The sequence below is a fragment of the Lygodium microphyllum genome, chromosome 27, assembly GCF_053477565.2.
Source record: "Lygodium microphyllum isolate KBCC chromosome 27, Lygodium_microphyllum_v1.1.10, whole genome shotgun sequence".
NCBI lineage: Eukaryota > Viridiplantae > Streptophyta > Polypodiopsida > Schizaeales > Lygodiaceae > Lygodium > Lygodium microphyllum.
In genome coordinates, this window is record NC_141161.1 from 85,235,839 (window position 1) to 85,256,960 (window position 21,122).

A 21,122-nucleotide genomic window follows, 5' to 3' on the forward strand; every position below is an offset into this window, starting at 1 on the left:
AGTTGGATAGCTGGTCATTCCTTGGACATGTAGGAGCAGCAGGGTAGATGACGTGGCAGGTCACCTAGGAGCACATAACACGTGGTAGTAGGTCAGAGAGGCTGGTTGGACAACACAGTTATCAATTGGCTGCATTAATGCAGCCCACCTGGTTTTTTTAATGATTTCTTGCTGGCCTATTTATTAGCCTTGATTTCAACAGCCTTCTATAGTTCTCATAGATTTCAAACTGCAGACTGTGGAGGCTACCCTCGGGCTCGACAGAGATTGAGATATTCGAGGTGGAGATATACGCAGACATTCTCTCTACACCTGTGTATATTTTTGCATCCTTATACAACATTTCATACTGCAGATTTTCTGCATTTCACTCTCTCTTTTTCTCTCTCTTCTCTCTCTGTTCACTCTTTGTCTTGGTCATTTGCTTCTACATTGCTTCACTTTGATAGGTCCATGGAGGCCCCATCAACAAGGTCCTTTTTGTGATGAGCAATCGATGAAGAAATAAGGTGTCAAGGATAGACTACCTTACACGACCACGATGAATAGTTGGAACCATCCAATTTGTCGTCCTTGGGCAAAGAAGGGAGTATAGGCAGGGAACCAAAGAAGGCATACGAACATCCAAAGTAGGCTTCTCCAATGGAGCCTTCATTGTAGATGGAATCCTCAGAGATACATGGATAGAAGGATGGGTTTGAGGAGACTCCTCCCGTCATCGAGCACAAGACTCCTGATATTAACGTCTCCGCTCAGAGGAGTTTCGAGAATGGAGCTCCTCCTTTGAGCCATCAAAGCCTGAGAAATGGTATGACATCTTTCCAATCTGCAATCACCAAGCAATTGACAACACAAGATAGAAAGAGAATGTGTTGACTCCACAAAAACTATTGCCAATCACCATGGATGCTACCGCCTTGGCCCAGGAGGTGCTGCCTACAACCAACGCAATGCCAGATGAGGTCATCTCCTCTTGAGGATGCTGCCTCCAGCCAAACACAATGTTTAATGTGGTCACATCCTCCAAATGATGTCGCTTTAGCAAAACACAAGGTGGGGAGTATCTGGATTTTGCCGCGTCAATTGCGTTTGATGGTGGAAGGTTGGGGGTTGATGGTTGGTGTGCGTGTGATGTGGTCACATCCTCCAAATGATGCCGCTTTAGCAAAACACAAGGTGGGGAGTATGGGGATATGGCCGCCTCAATTGCGTTTGATGGTGGAAGGTTGGGGGTTGATGGCTGGTGTTCTACGATCAACATGAAGTACGAGCTCCCTCGCAAGGACTCGTTCCTCATAGAGCCACAAAGATCCGTAGATACAAGCTCCATCGGTGAAGTAGACTGCCGCGAAGCTTTGTGGGGAATGGCATCCCTATGCTGCTTCCCACGAATGCAGGAGACACATGGCTGCTGGCTCACCACTATATCCGGCAACCCTCGAACAAGCTGTCCACGTGACGCCCTCCGAAGATAATCATGGTTTTTCCAATTGACCAAATACTTGGGATATATGATTCAACGGGATCCTTTAGTCCTAAGGTCAAGAACCAAATTGGGTTCAAGTGGAACATAACAAGCAATATCTTCAAGGTGCGGGAGCTCCTTAATCGAGACAATCTGTTCACCTTGTTATAGTCATTTTTTGAAACGACTCATGTGGAACATAGAATGAACTTAGATTTTTGAAGGTAAGTCTAACTCATAGGATATACTAATCTTCTTACTAATCTAGAAACGACTACAATACCTCAAAGATAATTTATAGTATTGTTGGTAGTCATTAAATAAGAGTCCTTTGGGGCTTTAAGGTAAACCCACATGCCTTCTTGGAGCTCCCTAGGAGTACGTTTCTATTTAGCATAAAACATAACATAGAGAGAGAGAGAGAGAGAGAGAGAGAGAGAGAGAGAGAGAGAGAGAGAGAGAGAGAGAGAGAGAGAGCCCAGTGGCATATTTGGCACACCCGAAATGCCTTCATTTTTGATTCCATATTGGGTATCCATGGTCATGTGGCCCGTATTTGTGGTTTACTGTTATGGCAGATCTCCTCTATGGTCTCAGCTGATGTGGTTCTTCTTGAAATCGCTGCTCCTTGGGTGGATATTGTTCACTCCACTCCAGTTGTTCTTTTTGAGTGATATTTCTGTGCTAGAACTGTGTTAGACTTTTAGTTGCCCACCATGGTCTGATATAAAAATGTGACTTGTTTCCTTTCGTTATGGTTGGCCTAAAGGCCAGATGTAAATATTTCCAATATTAATATACACTTATTCACGGAGAGAGAGAGAGAGAGAGAGAGAGAGAGAGAGAGAGAGAGAGCAGAAAATGAAAGAAGAAATACTGCATTGACTGAAATGAATGCTGAATACAATGATGCGGACTGATCACTTTGTGCACGTAGCTTGGAGCATTGGTGAGGGCACCAGATCAGGCTGAAATGAATGGCAACACCAATGTTAGAGAGGAATGAGAGAATAGAGTGCTGAAATCTGCGGAAGAGAGTGCATGTGTAAAAGGGACGTGAAATTTTGAGATGTTTTAATCTTGCTAGTAACATTTGATTGAGCTACTAATCAAATGTGCAAGGTTGTTTAGCACATGTGATGCATATGGCAGTTATTTCATGGGAACGGGCCAAGGACCCCGAGGATGCAGTGGGTGTTAAAGGCAAAAGTTGTGTTAAGTTATGCCAACTGGGTTTTGGTGGTCAGTTGGTGCCAGGTTGGACCCTAGGACAATTGTTTGGCCATTAAGTGTTAGTGGTGACACTAGGGACTAGCACTAATTAAGTAATTAATGCTAGTCTAAGGGTCAACAGAGGTTGGAAACCACTCCACGTTGCAAATGGCCTAGCCAATTTCATTCCAGATGGGCATGCTTAATTTTGGGCAAGGTCAAAAGGACTAAAATTAATTTTCAGAATTAATTAATTTTGAAAAATTAATTTAATGGCTGAAAATGCATTAGGAAGGCTACCACTCGGCAAAACTTTCCCATGCAACTAGGAAGAAGGCTGTTGGAGGGTGGTGGAAGTTGAATGGCAGCCATTCGGAGCTTGGTGGAGGGAGAGGAGGTGATCAGATTTGGCTCTGAGAGGCGATGACGACTGATTGCGCGCCGCGACAGGACAGGGGCCAGCAGGTTTTCTCTTCCGCCTCAAGAGAGGTGGCGGTAGGAGAGGAGGGCTCGCCAGCATAGCTTAGCATAGCTGGTGTTTTACCCCCCTTTTGAAGCTGTTGGTGCCATCAGATTTGTCATCAGAGCTACGAATCAGAATATACATTTCAGCTGATTTTCTCTCTTTCTACATCATTCTCTCATCTCCTCTAGTCTATGCTAAAGTATTCTCAGCAATTCTCAGCCATGGGTAGCAGAGTATAGCCAAATTTGGTGGACAGCAGAGCGTTTACTGCTGTAAACCCTGAATTACAGCAGTAATTAGCAGAAGGCATGTGTTGTTGGCTTTACGGATGTAGACTATGTTGGTCATGTTTATTGCAAGACATCTACTTTAGGGTATGTATTCACTGTCAAAAGATGACGTACTAGTGAGAGAGTAGGGTTTGCGGGGAGGAACACACAATGAACTCGGCAAACACTGAGAAGAGAAGAGAAGAGAGAAGAAACTTTGATGAATGGAATGATGAAGATCTGAATCATGGAGTGAATGTAATATAAGGGAACAAGGGTACCATGGCACAAGGAAGATGATGAAGACAACCACAAACCACGAACCACGAACCACAATGTCCTTCTGAAGGGGTGTGAGGGTAGTGGAGAGGCTAGCGAGAAGAGGTGACGGACTGAATGAATTAGCTGCCGTGAAGAATGAGTGACAGAGGCAGCCTATAAATAGGCAAGAGATTGTCTAGGGTGGTGGTCGGAGGGAGGGCGTTGGCTATCTACGGTGGTACCTTTGTGGGTGCCCAACCCCTTTTTGGGGTTGTCCACTGTGAAACCCTAAAGCAAAATGTGAAATGCAAAACACTGAACGCAAAACTATGGGTGAAGGGTTTCTCAACACCTCCTCTTAGGCCCAAAAAAGGGAAACAAGAGGAGAGAGAGGTGGAGATGCAATGCTACATGTTGAAGAATGCTCATGTATCAGGTGTCACTTGGACAGTGTGCCTCGTGAAGAAATTGTTCACTTACCCAAGTACCCTAGTACAAAGATGATGAGAACATGCAATGCATAGAAGGAATGTCGTACTTTGTGTGGTGCGGAGAACCATAAGGATATGCTTGTACTCAATCTTGGGAGTTGGCTTCATGCTGACCAAGGAACAAAGAAGATTCACCCTGTAATCTGAGAATACCACTTAAAAGGAGATCTTTGAAGATAGACAGGAGACTGGATGAGCTGTAGAACATGAGACTCAACCTTGGGAGAGAAGCCACTAGCTCCGTGACTGCGTGCTTGAAGGAATACGAAGACCTAGCCACCAAGTCACTACTAAATACCCAAGGGCTCCGATCTGGGTAGATCCTCTAGACCTTGGGTATGAGTAGAGAAAATGATTGCTCAAAGGAGATCCATTGCTCGAAAGTGAAAGGTGATGTGTGAAGAACTTCATGGCACATAGGGTCTCGCTTTGAATTGGAAGGAGTAGAAGTAGGAGCCCCCTCTGAAGTCGAAGAAGAACTGGAAGCCCCTCTGAGGGCGAAGTAAGAAAATCCCCCTTTGAATCCTAGTTTGGGAGAGAAAGGGAATCCAACCACTCATGGCTCACGGACTGCAAAGTATTTGATGACGAAGGAAGTGCTGTCTGTTGTGTTGAAGAAGGTATGTGGGGTTCAGAAGAAGCAGTCAAAAAGCACCTAGAAGTGGCCTCTCGATCCTGAGTGGAAGAGGGTGGGGAAGGAGGCTTAGGATGAGCCAAGGGTAGGGAACAATCACGGGCTCTTAGGAGAGTGGGTTGTGGAGGAGATGTGGGTTGTGGAAGTCACTATACCCGGAAGTGGGTGGGGAAAAAACCTTCGTGCAGTGGGGTGGTCTCTAGGAGGGCTTATTGCCTTGAGCATAAGATTGCGATAGCCGATGCAAAACGATCTCTGTGGCCCAGAAAGGAGAGGTGGCACAAGGAGTGCCTGGTGGAAGGCGCATATACTCCGGAGGGGTGGGAAGCAAAGGTCGATATCAACAATCATTAGTGGAATGACTGTTCTTGTTGCAATATGAACACCCAATAGGCTGGTCATTTGTTGGGGAAGAAGCAATGGGTACTGTTGCACCTTGTTGAAGAAGGAAGAGGTCAGCCGCCAAGTGCATAAAGTGCCGCCAACTGTTAGGGAAGAGCGGCTAGGTGCAAGGAGTCGTTGCCAGCTACAAACGCAGCGTGTAGCACTGAGGGAGGAGCCACGGGCTGTAGAATATCACCGCCAGCTGTCAGGGAGGAGCTGCCAACTACCACCAAGGATGGGTAGAGCCAAAACATAGGGTAGACTGGTGGACAGAGGGTGGAAGGTTGTTGCTAGCTGCTATGTGGTTGAAACGCAGGTGGAGGTGCTGATGGTGGCAGGGAAAGCCAAACGCAGCAGGAGGTGGCCAAGCAACCAGGTTGCAGAGAATAGCTGCCAGCAGCAGGGAGAAGCCGCCAACATCAGAGAACAACCGCCAATTGTAGAGAACAACTGCCAATAGCAGAGAGGAGCCGCCAAGAGATTGGAAGGTGGAGGCGGTAACAATAGCCCTAAACGCAGGCTGGAAAACAACAAATGTAGGAGGGAGCAATTGCTAGTTAGGATGTGGATGTAGCAAAAGAAGAAGGGAAGTGGATGCCAAATCCACAACCGGTCTTTGCCTTCACTAGAGTGGAGGATCTTTGCCACTATTTGAGCAGATCCGGTTCTGATACCATGTCAAAAGACGACGTACTAGCAAGACAATAGGGTTTGCGGGGAGGAACATAGAGTGAACGCGGCAAACATTGAGAAGAGAAGAGAACAGAGAAGAAATTTTGATGAATGGAATGATGAAGATCTGAATCATTGAGTGAATGTGATACAAGGGAACAAGGGTGCCGTAGCACAAGGAAGATGATGAAGACAACCATGAACTATGAACCGCAATGTCCTCCTGTAGGGGGGTGAGGGTAGTGGAGAGGCTAGAGAGAAGAGATGACAGACTAAATGAATCAGCCGTGAAGAATGAGTGACAGAGGCAGCCTATAAATAGGCAAGAGATTGTCGAGGGTGGTGCCCTAAGGGAGGGCGCCGGCTATCTAGGATGGTGCCCCACTATGGGCGCCCAACCCCTTTTTAGGGCTGTCCCCAGTGTGAAACCCTTAACGCGAAACGCAAAACACAGAATGCAAAACTATGGGTGAAGGGTTTCTCAACATTCACCTCACAAGGGGAGCAATTTCGTGGATCTCCGGGCTATAGAAGTGTATTGCATTGTTGACTACAGAGGCTGAATATGTTGCTGCCACTAAGCCATACAAGAAGGCTTTACGACTTTCACATTTGGTGAGAGAGTTTGGTATTATTGAGACACACGTCCTCCATTGCGATAGCTAGAGTGCTATCATACTCGCATCGAATTATATCTTTCATGCAAAGAGGAAGCACATACAAGTGAAGTATCATTAATCATGGATCTACTTGACAGCAAAAGCATTGAGCTTGTCAAGATAAATACAGACGATAATCCTGTAGATCTTTTCACGAAGGGTCTTCGGGCAGAGTGGTTTGTTCATCGGTGACAAATGATGGGAGTTGGATTGTACTTTAGCTTTATACCTACTTAGACTCAGTTGATTCTTTTTTCAACTTGAAGGCACACTGCCTTTAGGTGGGAGGTTGTTTGGAATAAAGGGCCACCATGCATTTTATACGTGTTCAGTTCACACCCCACTTGTACTTTACTTATAACTATCACAAAAACCTAAAAGAGGTACAACTCATTGTACCCACACATCGTGCATCTCACTCTCTCTCTCTCTCACTCTCTACTACTTCTCACTCTTTCTCTCTCTTTCCCCATTGCCACTGTTGAATATTATACCTCCATTGCGCATTGGGCATCACAAGCATAAGCAAAAAGAAATTATAGTCTTATTGTTCCATTTGTATATCAGGTAAGACCTAGACACTTTAGTCTCCTCTACACATTCTCATGCTACATCACTTAAGTAATATTCATTCTACTGATTCGTGTTCCATAGGACCAGATTACATGTACAGATATGTCCCTTGCAATGTCCAACATCTATAAGTTGCCGCTCACTGTCATTTATATTGGCTGAAGTCACGCATACAACATGCCTCTCATCATCAATAATAGCAGTTTGACAAAATAGGAGCCTGTGTAGTATGCTAGCTCATGATTTATATCTATCTCTTGACATTAGGCTGCTTTTGTACTGAATATTTGTCCATCAAGTATCACGTTAATTCAGACAAGTTCTGTGTTTGAAGATTGATGTGTGTTTGGTTTACTTCAGAAAGGTTGTAGATACAACATTCTCTGACAAGAATTGTCTTCTTTCAGATGGACAAAAGTTCAGGTCTCAAGAGGTTTGAATGTTATGTCGATACTTTTGATAAGAATGTCTTTCACTTCTTGGAGGAGTATGACAGTTTGCTACATATGAATGACTTGCGAGCTTCTCCAGAGGCTACAAAGTTTTGGGAAGATGTAAGGTGGTTTATTCTTTTTTGGGTAAAAGATTTAATTTGGGGGGGGGGGGGGGGGGGAGACAATATACTAGTGGTTGATGCTTTTATGTGCTGATGTTATTTCATTTTGTTGCTAATGTGAAATTGATGATTGTAGGTGAGACCTTTTTTGTTAGAACCAATTGCACTGGCAGCTTATGAACAAAAGGATGGGCGAATAGGAAATGCACTAAATCCCATCGGTAAGTACTAAAATTGGCAAACTTTGACCGCTCAAAAGTTTTGGGCATTTTTTAAAAAGGTGTTCTGTCTGCAGAAATATTGGGCTTTGATGTGTTCCAACATTGTTGAATTTTAATGTGTGTGAGTATTACCAATGTGCAAAAGTAATTCAGGCATAGGATTGTTAAGGAAGATGTTTCCTCCTTGCATGATGTATAAGGAGGTCCATGCTAGGTCAAGAAGTGGGCAAGTAAAAAGCTGTGTAATCAATTGTATTTGATAACAGAATTGAGATAAATTGCTCCAACGCCGTAGGCACAAATCACATGAAACACCATCAATAGAATCAAATTCCCCTCATTTGGGAAAGTTGGAGATAGACCTCTAGCCAGCTCACAGTTATGGAGGCTTGTGTATCTTTAGCTTCTGGTCTTTGTCTTCCTTGCATATTTTCTAAAGAGAGATCCTATTTGCATTCATTATCAATTCCATTCCCTGTCCAATGTTGCTATAGCGAGCCTAGCTTGCCCTCCATTTTTACCCTCTAATTTTTGAAACTTCAATGATTTAAAAGGCTTTACACATTCATGCAATAGGCCCTCAAAACTTGGGGCTCTTTAAATTTGATTCTACTATGATAAATTTGATACTACCAATAATACGTGAGCTTCTCTGGAGTTCTTCCCTTTGGCCTTCCAATCTACAATGTCATCGTTGTGATCTCCAAGTATAGAATGTCCATCAGCAAGTTTTCCAACACAAGGTTTGCTCTTTATTATTTAAACAACCAAATCTGAATTTTTCTCATGTGAGAAGGTGCATGGAAGATTGTTTCTACAAGGAATCAAATGAAGTTCAAGGGAATCCAAGACCCTATGAATACAATGTGGAGAAAAATGACACCGCTTTAGCAATCATCAGACATGGTCTCACAAATAAGCTTCTTCATAACTTCCATCTCAACAAAATATTTATGAAAGTATGGACCACTCTAATGAATACATTGGATGAAACATAATAACTAAAAACTATTTTAGTGATACAAATTTTTAGTATTGCCTACAATCCGCATGAAACCCTTGAACAACATTTGGGTGGTCGCAATCTTCCTTTTCAACAACTTATCACCCTTCGGAGTTCTCTCAATAATGATGACAAGAAAATTGTACTTCTCAATACTCTTGTGACATATTAAATCTAGAATGATTTGTACAAGTTTCATTAATTAGTATTTCTTTACTTTTCAATTCTAAAAAAGTTATATCTTTCAAGAGGATTTACAACGAATTCTCATGTTCATACTAGCGTTAGAAGCCTTTGCTCATGTGCACTAGGCTTCTGCACCATCTTGGCCTTTGATCAGCCTTTGAGCTATACACATGCACATTTGAATCATACCCAAATTTAAGTCCCTAAACTTGTTGATAGAAAATGCAATGTGCACTAGGTTTTTGCACCATCTTGGCCTTTGATAAACCTTTGAGCTATACATGCGCACATTTGAATTATACCCAAATTTAAGTCCCTAAGCTTGTCAATAGAACATGCAATGTTCTACCTCTACTTACAAATTTTCTTTCTACTTTATACATCTATCAAGAATCTATTGTAAAAGTGTAGACATTGCCTCTCGATAGATAACACTTTCTCATTTTCTTCGTTGTTTCATGTCATGAGTCTAGGTATCCATGACTCCAAGGAGGGTTTGCTATTATTTATCATCCTTCATGTGTGAACATACTACCCTCAATACAAAGCATACGAACAAACTCCACTTGATTTTGGCTTCATCCGATTTCATCCTAGTATCAACCATGGCATCATGAATTACACAGAGTCAATTCTTTATAGCCGCAAGGGCAGCCAACAATATGGCTGATGTAGTTATTTCATGAAGAACACAATGATAAAACCTATGTGTCATGCATGAGTTAAAGAGGCCATAAGGGAGCACATGATTCTACATACCATGTTTTGAAAAAGGGATTGTATTTTGCATTGTGCTCTAATATCAATGTCTTCTATCAACTAGTTTCAATGCAAGGTGTATAGGCTTCACCTCACTTTGCTTCTACAATGCCACCAAGTTCCCCTATTTGTTCTAGCTCACGATTTCAAAACTTGATGTCCAATTAGGGTAACTTCACTACTTGCACATTAACTATCATATGTTAACTCCTTAGCATGATTAAGGAACAATGCTGTTTGTAAAATTTCAATAGAATAATGAAATTTGTACATTTCCATACTAGGCCATCGTGTTGATAAATACAGCAAGTTTGATGGGCATGAGTTTGAGGAGGCAAAACTGTTAGTGTTTGCTTTATCTTACTCTCTCCACCCTCAACCAACCAAGCGAAAAATCCCTGATAAAGTAGAGGTTCCTACATCATCTTTGGTGATGCTCAGCTATTACTACCAAAAGTGATAGCTTTGGTACAATGTCCTACTAGGAGACTAGACCAAAGGACCTACTTGGTGGTGCAATTTTAAATCTTGTAAACTTTTACGGCCTCCTAAGTCGCATTGCATTATAAATTGTAATTCGTACTTTGTTGGTGGATTTTCATCTCCTTGGAAGGGTTTCCACATTGTAATATGAAGCAGTACACAGAAAAATGTGTGTGAATGTGTGATGCCTGGTGCATAGATGATTTTGCATAATTGACACTGCTGTCATGATACCTACAATTTTTCGAGTAGGGATGTCCCTCTAAAGGGACGACCCAAAGCCTCAAGGAGCAACTACTCCTTTCTATGTCAATCTCGATCAGTGTTTTAAATTTCTATCCATGCGGAAAACACCAACGAGTACGAAGTAGAATGGCTGAATCATACATGGCTCTACATTGATAATGGAAAAAACCAGAAAATATGAAGTGTACACATAATGTTTGCTGCTGTTCAGACCTGCATGTAATGCTTTCTGCTATTCGGTCCAGAATACTGCCATAAATAAGAAAGTGGAAAGAAGCCTCATTTTTGCAAAATCATGGGATGTTTCATGTCCAATATCCTCATTTCTAATTAAAAAAAAGGTCAAGTGTCTTCCCCCTTCTCCATACGCATCTGGAGTCACTATTTTCAGACATCTGTTCAGCCGTGCATACACATCCAATCCCAACCATGCATTCACAATGAGGTTTGCAACCATCAGTGGTAATATAAAAGCTGCCATAGACCAGAACAACAGCCGAAAAATCAGGAAAGAAGGAACCTGGAGTGATTGAGGGGAAAAGAATGTCTCAAAACAAGAATAGATGAAACGGGAGGGTGCGTAGGGAAGGATGTTTGAGCAGGAAAGGACTTTGGAGTAAAGGCAAGAAGCACCTGAATGCATGACACTTATAATTAACCACATACTAGCAGAAAGAAATAGAGACAATCCACCAGTTCACATCATATAGCCCACTAGTTAATCACAAGGGATTTCCATAGAAGCTTCAGCTCTAGGTCTTTCTTTAATAGGGCTCCACCAATGAGAACTTACTTAACCCAATGCAAAAAAGTTCCCATGCGTCAAATAAACTAATTTTCCCTCTAGACATCATAATTGAGATAATTGTTCAGAACAAGGGATGGGCTTGAGATGAGGACCTAAAAAATTACATGTTTTTTACTTGGACAGAGAAAATAGGTCCCAAGGAGCTTGGCAGAGATGACAAAGCCACAAGATCCTAGGAAATGAAGTGTGAGCAGAGATGACAAGTAGTCCAAAGAGCTTGGAAGTTGAGAGTTGGTGGAGATGGTAGAAAACTAGTCATTAGGCACCTGGCAAAGTTGCCAGTTGGGTGCAATGGCAAGGAGGTAGCAATTGAGCATGGCAATGGCGAGTCGTTAGGTGTGTAGAGTTTGAAGGTGTAATGCATTGCTGTTAGGAGTGTGGGTAGATACGGAAAGGTACAATGCGATATGGCTCAAGGGGGTATGGTAGATCCAACATACCCTTGCCATATGGTATTTCCCTTCAATGTCCCATGTCTCCCTCGTTCCCTAACATTGTGGGACGCAGCCCCTTATGGTAGATAGTCAAAATAAAACAAGTCAAATTTGGGACGCAATGGAGTGGGTTTCGGGGTGCAAGGGATACGTCTCAGACCCTCATTTTCTGCATGCCTTGTTGTTATGAGGCCCACTATTGTAAGAAGGCAATTGATAGATTGTGCAATGGAGACAAGTAGACCTACAGTGATGGCAACACACATGTAGTTGGAATGTCAACCTAAGAAGGAAGAGAGTACAGGTTTCAAGCTTCATGTGGATGATGACCTGTAGGTCATACGATGGATAAATGATAATTGATGATCCTCTTGACTAGCCAATGCCATTATTGGAGGATATTGTGATGATTTTGGTAGAGTCATTTCGAGCAATTGAGTGCATGAAAATAGTGCATCAATTTTTGTATCAAAGGAGAGATGTTTTTTCCCTTTGATGTGACTAATAGAACCATATGATGGAGGGCAGTACTCTAGGCCTCTTGTACGAGTATATGGATAAGATTGAAGAGGTGCTGAAGAATAACATCTTCTCTCTAGATAGATAAAGTGTGTCAATGACCATTCATTCTAATTTTAAAAAAAACATGATATATATGATCTATTATCATTTATATCAATTTTGTGGATTAACTTTCATAAATGTTTTAGGGTGTAGGACATTTCATGTAGTGTGAAATAAGAGATGGAATTGGTTTCATAAACCATTCTATGTTGTTGCACATTGCTTGTATCCCCTTTGGCATAGTGAGCATTCGTATGCAAATAAGGAGCTTAAGAGGGGTTGCAAGGTTACTTCAATAAGTGGGTTGATGGAGATGTTTTCATCATTATACATCTCGCAGATGATCTCCTCAACTTTTATAATCATACTCTCTTATTTGCACGCCCCACTGCAAAGTTGCGTAAGAATAGCTTTAGTCTATGTCTTAGTGGGAGAAGTATGGAAATTGTGCTCCGACTTTGGTAAATAAACCATGAATATGTGTAAGTATGTTGAATTTCTTCTTGTTCTTTGTTTTAGGGCTTGGATTTAGCAAATTACGTCATAATCCTAAATTCTAGTCTCATTAGAATTTGACATAAAGAATGGCTATCGGGATTCTCATGAGATTGTGGTAGTTGTCTTGACGAGAGAAATAGGAGCACATGGGCTTTGTTTCACACACAAAAAAAGAAACAAGTTGAAGACTACACAACTAGAGAGATTGGTACTTTGTTATTATAACTTGTATTTGATTGATAATTCAGCTTGCATACTTGAAGCAATGAAGGCGAATGTAGACAAGATTGATATGGAGAAGGTGGAGGACATTCTCATTATCCTAGAGGAGGAGATAGACACTTACAATATTCTTCATGAGGAGATATCTGCACCTACATATTGGACATGGTTTGGCTGTGCATCATCTAGAGCAAGAGAAGCTTGACTTTGATATGCGGCTGCTTTTATATCTATATTAGGCTTACCTAGAACCTCTTTAGCTCTAGAGGCTTTTTAGATTGATGAGGACGATAATGATGCATTATCTTTCCCTCGTAGTAGTACTAGTTTTGTTGATAGTAGCCTTGAGGAGGACGAGACAAAGGAGATGCCTTTGGATGATGCAAAGTGACTCTTTTTAGATCATAGACGATAGTAGATACCTCATGATTCATAGTAGATAGATCATGATCACTTAGGGAGTACATTATACATTGTACTTTGTAGACTTGTTGATCATGTTTATAGATCCATGGCATTTGGATGATGTTTCATGTATTTATTTTTTACACCATTGTTACTAACTAGTCTGTTTTTGGAGTCTATATGACATATATGACAAAATGAGTTTATGATTGTTGACACCGTCATTCATGGCATATTGCACTCTTTTATATTGAGTTCTGAATCTCGGTCTTGAAAGTTTTTGAAACTGATGGTGGATTGTGAGTTTGTAGTCTTTGGTAGAATTTTGTATACTCATCACATCTCCTCTTAAGCAGGGTTGCATTCAGTGCGCATACGGAATGTTTCGTATGGTTTGCGTGCGTTTGAACAGTACAAAAAAGAATGACCATTTAAACTGTCCATTGGTGCTTTTTTTTGTTTGAAATTTTGCTCTTTTTTTTTTTGGCTTCACACAAATTCAAACTTCTCTTCTTTCACACTCCTCCCTCTTTCATACTCTTCTCCCTCATCTCAATCCTTATAAAGGGCAGCCCCCTCCCCCACATCTCACCACACAAATCAACCTCCATCTTCATCAATCTCCCTCTCTTGAGCTCAACTTTCAAGCCACTATCTTCTTCAATCACACTACTCTCTCTCGCTTCCCCTCTCCCCGCTTGCCCCCCTCCCCCTCTTCGTCTCCCTTTCCCTTGCCTTATCTTCCTCCTATCCCTCTCCCTATCCCTTTCTCACCTCCTCCTCCTGTTCTCTCCGTCTTCCTCTCTATTCCCCTCCCTCTCTCTCACTTTCAAGTTTCATTCATATATATTAAACCCTCTCCTTTTTCCAAATCCCTCTTCTGCTCTCTCTCCTCCTTTCTTCTCATTCTTCTCCACAATGACTAGGCCTCTTCATGATCTATCTTTAAGTTGCACATTTTATGTGTAGGCTGACTTTATATAAGTTTTTAAATGTGTTTTTTTAAATGAACTTACTAAACAACGTATTTTATTCTTAAAATTTCGGTGTATGTTCTGTACTATACATATTCACATATTGAACATATTTTACTAAACATTTGAAACCACCTTGCTCTTAAGTTACACATATACTCTATATTGTTGAGGAATTTAAGTGTTTTTATGTAGAGGCTCAAGCTACAAATGGTTTTACCCATTTTAAGTATACCTAGTATTAAAGTATTCCTAGAAATAGACATAAAATCTGTTTCTCCATTTTGCCTTTTTGGCCTTGAGCTGAAACTCTGTTTTGCAACTTCGAAATGCATTTTTCTCTCCCTGTTTTTGAAAATCCAGGAAATTATGTTTGTGATCCTTGTTCTTCTTTGACATTCACATGCTATATGCCCCTCTTTTTCACAAACATAGCATTCGTTTGCATCTTACAATGCCTTTCATTCAGCACCTTTCTTGCCACTGGTAAATGGCCTTTGCTTTTTTGCCTTCCATTGAGCGCCTTTGTTTGCTACTAGTAAATGGCCTTTGCCTTGTTTGCCTTTTTCAAATACAACTTAGACTGTTTTTCATCTTGTTGACCCTTTTTTGAGGATTTCTGCCCAAGAATCTACTCTTGCTGCTCTTATTTCTAGTATTGTCTTTTGAAATATCTTTGCAGCCCTTAGACCTTGTGATGTGGCCTTTCATCAATACATTGCTGTGTTTGCATGTTGTGGCAATCGGGCCATGCTAGTCACTTTTGTCTTTGTGCAATTGTCATGGGTATCCTTGGGTGAACTGCAACAATAGGTCCCTATTTGCTTAGCTATCATGACCTCGTGTGAAATAAAGCTGCCCAAAATTTGGTTGTGCATTCTTTCAAATTGACAGGGTGAATTGCATCCAATTTGGCAAAAGATCTTCTATCTTCTTAGGAGAACTATCCCCATAGGCCTAAAAGATTCTATAAATTTGTTTCTTTTCTTCCAAGGCTTGATAAGCTTCAATAGTCATCTCTTCTTTATTAATTCCTTTTCATCTAAAGTAGGCTAGTTGAGGAACTCCCTTAAGCAAGCTCCAACTGTATTGTATATCTTTAGGAAACTTTGCAAACAATTCCCATCCTTCACCTCTTAATCCTTGCTCTAGCCTCATAAGTCAATGATCACTAGCATGTCCATCTCCTTTTCAACAACTTTGGACCAAACCTTAATACTCCTTCAGCCTTCCTAAAGAAAAACCTAACACTAAATTGTGCCATCTTGAGCTGATTTACATTGATTGTTCAATCCCAAGACTAAAATGACCCTCGGTGAGGGCACCAATTTGTAGATAATCTTCTCTCTCTAAGGCAAAATGCCCCAGCAAGCCACCCTTAAAAAAAACAATGCTAAGGACAATTGAGCTCCATTAGACATTGATGCTAATCGGGCAAACACCCCTTATGTAATATTCCCAACCTAGCAACAAGATCTAGTCAAAAGTGCCCTGCATATCTTTGAAGCCCTTATCTTCCAAGATTCAAATCATACAAACACTCATTATAGTTCTTTATATGCTTGTACTTAAAAAAAGTACTATTACCGAAATGGCTTCAGATTTGAAACTTTAATTTATTACATGTCTTTGTCTTCTTTGAATGTCTATACTGGTGTGACCACTCCTTTTGCATAACACACTTCATTCAGGCAGGCTGTTGGACATGAGACACACACGTAGAAACAGCTGCCTATATGGGTGGTTTGCCACACATGGTTTATTTAGTTCCATGGCAGTCTGTATGGCTTAGTATCATAGCTAGGGCGTTTAGTTGTAGAAACCTTTTATTAGGTCAGGCAATTTTATATGTGGTGTGGTTTTTACGTCTCAGTCCTCAGGGGATATCGGACTTCCTCTTAAACATCTCTCGTCTTTTTAGTTCTACCAAAAGGGGGAACATATGCCATAGGCACATCATGCCCCTAAATGAGGTTAATAGAGATAAGTCTCCCAAATGCTGACCTGGCTATATTTGAATGGTTCTAATGTAAATATTGGCATTTATAGAAAATTTTAGGTCCTCTTTTTGTGGTTTTTGCTTATGTTTTTGGTGCCTTGTCTAAATAGTAAATAGAGTGATTACAGTCATCACTGTCACATGTAAGATCTACCATTGAATACTTGGAGACCTTATTTTTCTTCTTGTGCGTTTCCTTTTCTATTCAATGCATTTTTACGAATTTTCCCTTTGTTAAGTTTTGTGCGTTTCCTTTTCTAAACAATGCATTTTTACGGAATTTTCATGTGTAAAGTTTTACTTGCCTATTATTTTTTCAAAGTGTTTCAAATAGCATAGTGCTTGATTCCATTTTGTTCTCCACTTAATTTTTTTCTCCCTTGGTGCCACTCACGTATAGAGTATACGTGCAAAGTTAATAGATAAATTTCAGTAGAATGTTTGCATTAAGAAGAATTAAGTGTTTTTCTGGAGAGATGACATTTCAAGGCCGTTTGAAAAGATAAACTCATGGCAGGCACACAGAGAGAGAGAGAGAGAGAGAGAGAGAGAGAGAGAGAGAGAGAGAGAGAGAGAGAGATGACCACGTCTGAATGCAGGACCCAAGGGTGAAGGTGGGCTTGATGATGCTACTGGCCAGGCAGGGAGAGGTGGCGAGTACTACATGAAACGTAAGCCAAAGAAGAGGAAGGAACTCGAAGCTAAGCCAGAAACTGCTTCTGAAATACCTGGTGCTAGTGAGCAGGCAAAAGAAGATAAGTGGAGCTTTGAAAAGATATTAGCTAGGGTTCTTGGTGCAAACATGGAAGACGAGGTAGACAAGAAGAACAACTGGAGTTTGAAGGCCCTTTTTGGCGAGAAGAAGTAGGCTCTGCACTTCTTCGTTGTTTATGCTTTCTGTACAACCGAGGGAACTTCCTGCAGCTGAGTGGTTATGCGCTATAATAATTACGGGCTGCCTGAATTTGCAGCGCTGTACAGTCTCGTCTTCTGGTTATAAATTCAATACACTGGTGCAGTCGGTAGAAAGGCTGCCCCATTTTTCCATGTGTTGGGTGTTGTAATTCTTCTCATGAAAGTCGTTCTCTTATAATATCTACTATCTTCTATTCTACAGCAATACGTATATGCTCTATTCCATATGTAGATCTATATTTCTATATTCTACACGATATCAGCTTGCAGAACATCGGAAGAGCTTGTGTATGAATGTAAGTCGAGCACAGATACGGACCTGTGTACACCATTTTGGGATGCATACACTCTTCTTTTGTCCTTTCCCTATTTCTTCTGTGGATTGTGGTGCGGCGTGGGCAGGGCGGAGAGAGAGAGAGAGAGAGAGAGAGAGAGAGAGAGAGAGAGAGTTGCGTGGGAAGATAAGTTTGTCCTTTTTAAGGAATAATAGCGTCAAGTAGGGTGCATTGCAACATTTATCAAGGCCATTTTCAATTGCTTAAAGGGCACCAATGCTACACAGGATCCATAGATTGACTAGAATAACTATAACAAATTGATATTACCAAGATGAAGGCGGTTGGAAAGAAGGGCAAATGTCTAGTTTGTTGAGGTGGGAAAGCCATGATAGAGGAGTTTAAAAAGCCTCAGGGATGTATTTAGTAGCATGCATAGCATTAGTAGTTGGTCTACTTTTTGTGTGGATGGCACATCAAGTTGGATTGTGATTGGAATTTGGATGATTGTCTCTTCGTCCAAAGCACATCTATGTAACTCTTTCTTTGTCTGCCTCTCTTCTTCATGCTCTTTGGCCACTTTTGGGTGGTGTTTCTAGTTTGTGCAAGCTAGATTAATTGTATTTTGGTTTCAAAGTCCCTATTATCCCTTTGCAGTTTTTGCATTTTTACAGACACATTAGGTCGTTGTAGTTGTTAGAGATACTATTTCAAATCGAGTTTAACTAGATTGAGGTCATACTTACATTGAATGACATTCGTGGTTGTATTTGGCCCTAACAAATATTTTCTTTGTACATAAGTTAGTTTTGATTGGAATAAAGAACGCAGATTTCACAAATCAAGGTCTATTGTGTAAGTTAATTCATAGGTCTCTTGAATGAGTTTCTAAGCAACACCTTTCAAATGTTTAGTGTTGATTTTGCATCGAAGTGCAAACAAACTCAAAGGATAATGTACATTATTGATGGAACTTAGGAATCCATGAGTTGGGTCTAAACTACCAAAATCTATAGTAAGTGCTTCAAATAGAGGAGATGTAGACTTGGGTCCAAGTGACACATGCCACCTTTAATATGGTCGTCATCTTCATCTTAACATATTGGGGACCTAGGATCTAGATCCTAAATGATAGGTCATGTTTTGTACTCCAGTATGTTTGATGTGGAGAAAAGTATATGATCAACCATGCTCCAAAGTGTACTTTCAAGAATACAAAGGCAAAGAATTATGGCATTGCATTAGGGCCAAAAACGCTTCAAAAAATGCACTTTTGTTAATCACGGGATTAAGGAAAGGGCCAAAGAGAGTTCGCCACGTGTGCAAGAATATGGTATTCTTGTCTCCTCTTTTTTAGAGATAGTGGAGTCCATTTCGTGATTCTCTCTTTTTTTAAAGCCAAAACCCCTAAAGTCTGACATGTTTTGGAGTCCCAAAGACGTTATTTACTTACAAATCTGACAAAATACGTGACAGAGATGTGATGAAATTAATAATGAGTTTTTTGAAAGTCGGGAGATCTTTCAATATTGTTTTTGGCGCCCAATACATACTCGTTTGTATTCTTGGCGCTACTTTTTAGTTCATTCACCCCTCTTTGAGCTTCTTTCTCTACGCTTTCATTCTTTTCATGGCTTCCTCCAGGCGCCCTTCTCGTTTAATACACTCTTGCACAGTCTATAGCCAGGGAGCAGATGGAAATTTTGAGCCCAAAACCTTTGTTGTAAACGATTGGGTTACCATGCTGCCATCTTGCAAGGGCTCTCATAAGGTGAAAAGAAGAAAACGAGATGATATAAAACATCATTGGAAGGGGCGTATCATTGCCTTCAAAATTATGCTCGAAGGCTGGTTTGTCAAGGTGCAACATGTTTACATGGCCAAGGATATGCACTTGCCTCCAAACGAATGTGTTGCCCAACAAACACATTGTAAGTTATTATTTGAATAACGTATATAATTCTTTTCCATTTATGCAAGTTCTAACAAACGGTTCGTCATTGTAGATATCTTTCCATCAACAAGTATTGAATGGCAACCTGTGGAAAGCCTAAGTGGGACTTTCCATGCCATTCATAAGGTATTGGCAGACATTATTTATGCCGATCAAACTGTGTCTTTTTTTAGTGAATGCAAGGTTTTTATATATTATGCACAGTATGTGGTTCCCTCTAAAGCGGATAGGTATGGGAATATCGAAGATTTGCCATTGCTAAGTCTTTCATCTCTAAACTGGGAGATTCCTGACAAGGTAACGGTGCAGAGTTTCAAATTCAAAATATCTCAGGATATTAAAAAGTCCATGACAGCTGGAAGAATCTCAAGAAGAATACGTTTATCATGGTTTGTACCCCTCCATATCTTCGTGGCTTGCTTCAAAACAGCAAATTTACAAAGAACGAATGTATCCTGGCTAAGTAGAAACTTTTCGGAAGAGGAGCCTGCCAGCACTGCAAGAAAAAATGTAACAAGTTGGTAAAAAGGGGTCCCTAAAAAAACCAACAATATGAAAGAGACTTACATTCACTCCATCTATCTTGAGTATCTTTGAATCTATTGTCCTGCAGACATTTGAAAAGCACTCTTTTTCCATAAGTATATGTATGACTTTGTGACTTTGCAATGGTACTTCTTGTTAGAGAGAGTTATATGGTTTTCTAGGATCAACAATATCCTCATATGTGGTGTCCAAGAAGGTAGTCAGGAGCCTGCTAGCACTGCAAATGGAAACATGTAACTAAAATAGATAATCAAATAAAATAAATAATTAACCAAAAAGCAAGCAGTATTCCATTCAACCCACATTCTTCCTTGGCCATGGATACCACTTAGAGAGTTCATGAGGATAATTTCTCTGGTGAGTGTATCCAATGTAATAAAAAAATTTATGGTAGTTGTGATGGAATCAAAAGCTTTGAAAGACATTGTTATATTTGAACCAAATCTCAAAAAAAAATCCATTGATAACAGTGGATCAACAATACACATAATTTTAGAGATTTATTGGCTAAGAGATGCAATCAATGTCCTAAAGCTAATAGCAAAAATAAAGGAGTGTTATTTGCAATCAATAGCACAATTATTCTATATACTAAAATTTTTTAGAGTCAAAATGCCTTACCTTATGCAATAATAAACTACAGAATCTAACAATTAAATATCCTTTTTACAACTAGCATGGACTTGTCCTCATGAGATATGCTAAGATAGTCCTCTTCCTCAGAAGTGCAAGAAACATTAATAACCATTTGTCCATACACCTCACCCATTCTCTTATAATTAACAAGTCCAAGTACATCGATTTTTCTCTTGCAAACATCATCCTCGGTACCTTATTCTGCTAATCATATTAAAATCTTTATTCATTAGGGTGATCTTATGAGCATGAGCAGCAACAATGTAAGGATAATTCATAAATTCATAAAGTCAACCATGTGAGGATAAGTTGATATGACGCGAGAGCAGCAAAGCCAAATTTTCGCAGGGTC

General features: G+C 40.6%; 1 protein-coding gene across 5 annotated transcripts in view; it reads left to right on the plus strand.

Annotated features, from left to right (window-relative positions):
• LOC148012553 (uncharacterized) overlaps nt 1-21,122 on the plus strand; it is a 75,511-nt gene that overhangs the window by 41,527 nt on the left and 12,862 nt on the right. The window contains exons 2-4 of one of the 5 annotated variants that reach the window (XM_087669425.1): nt 7,494-7,640; nt 7,779-7,863; nt 13,093-16,998. In XM_087669425.1, the coding sequence (XP_087525551.1) occupies nt 7,494-7,640; nt 7,779-7,863; nt 13,093-13,271 (411 nt within the window). In that variant the 3' untranslated portion in view covers nt 13,272-16,998. The other 4 variants (XM_087669426.1, XM_087669424.1, XM_087669428.1 and 1 more) reach the window with 4 other exon arrangements.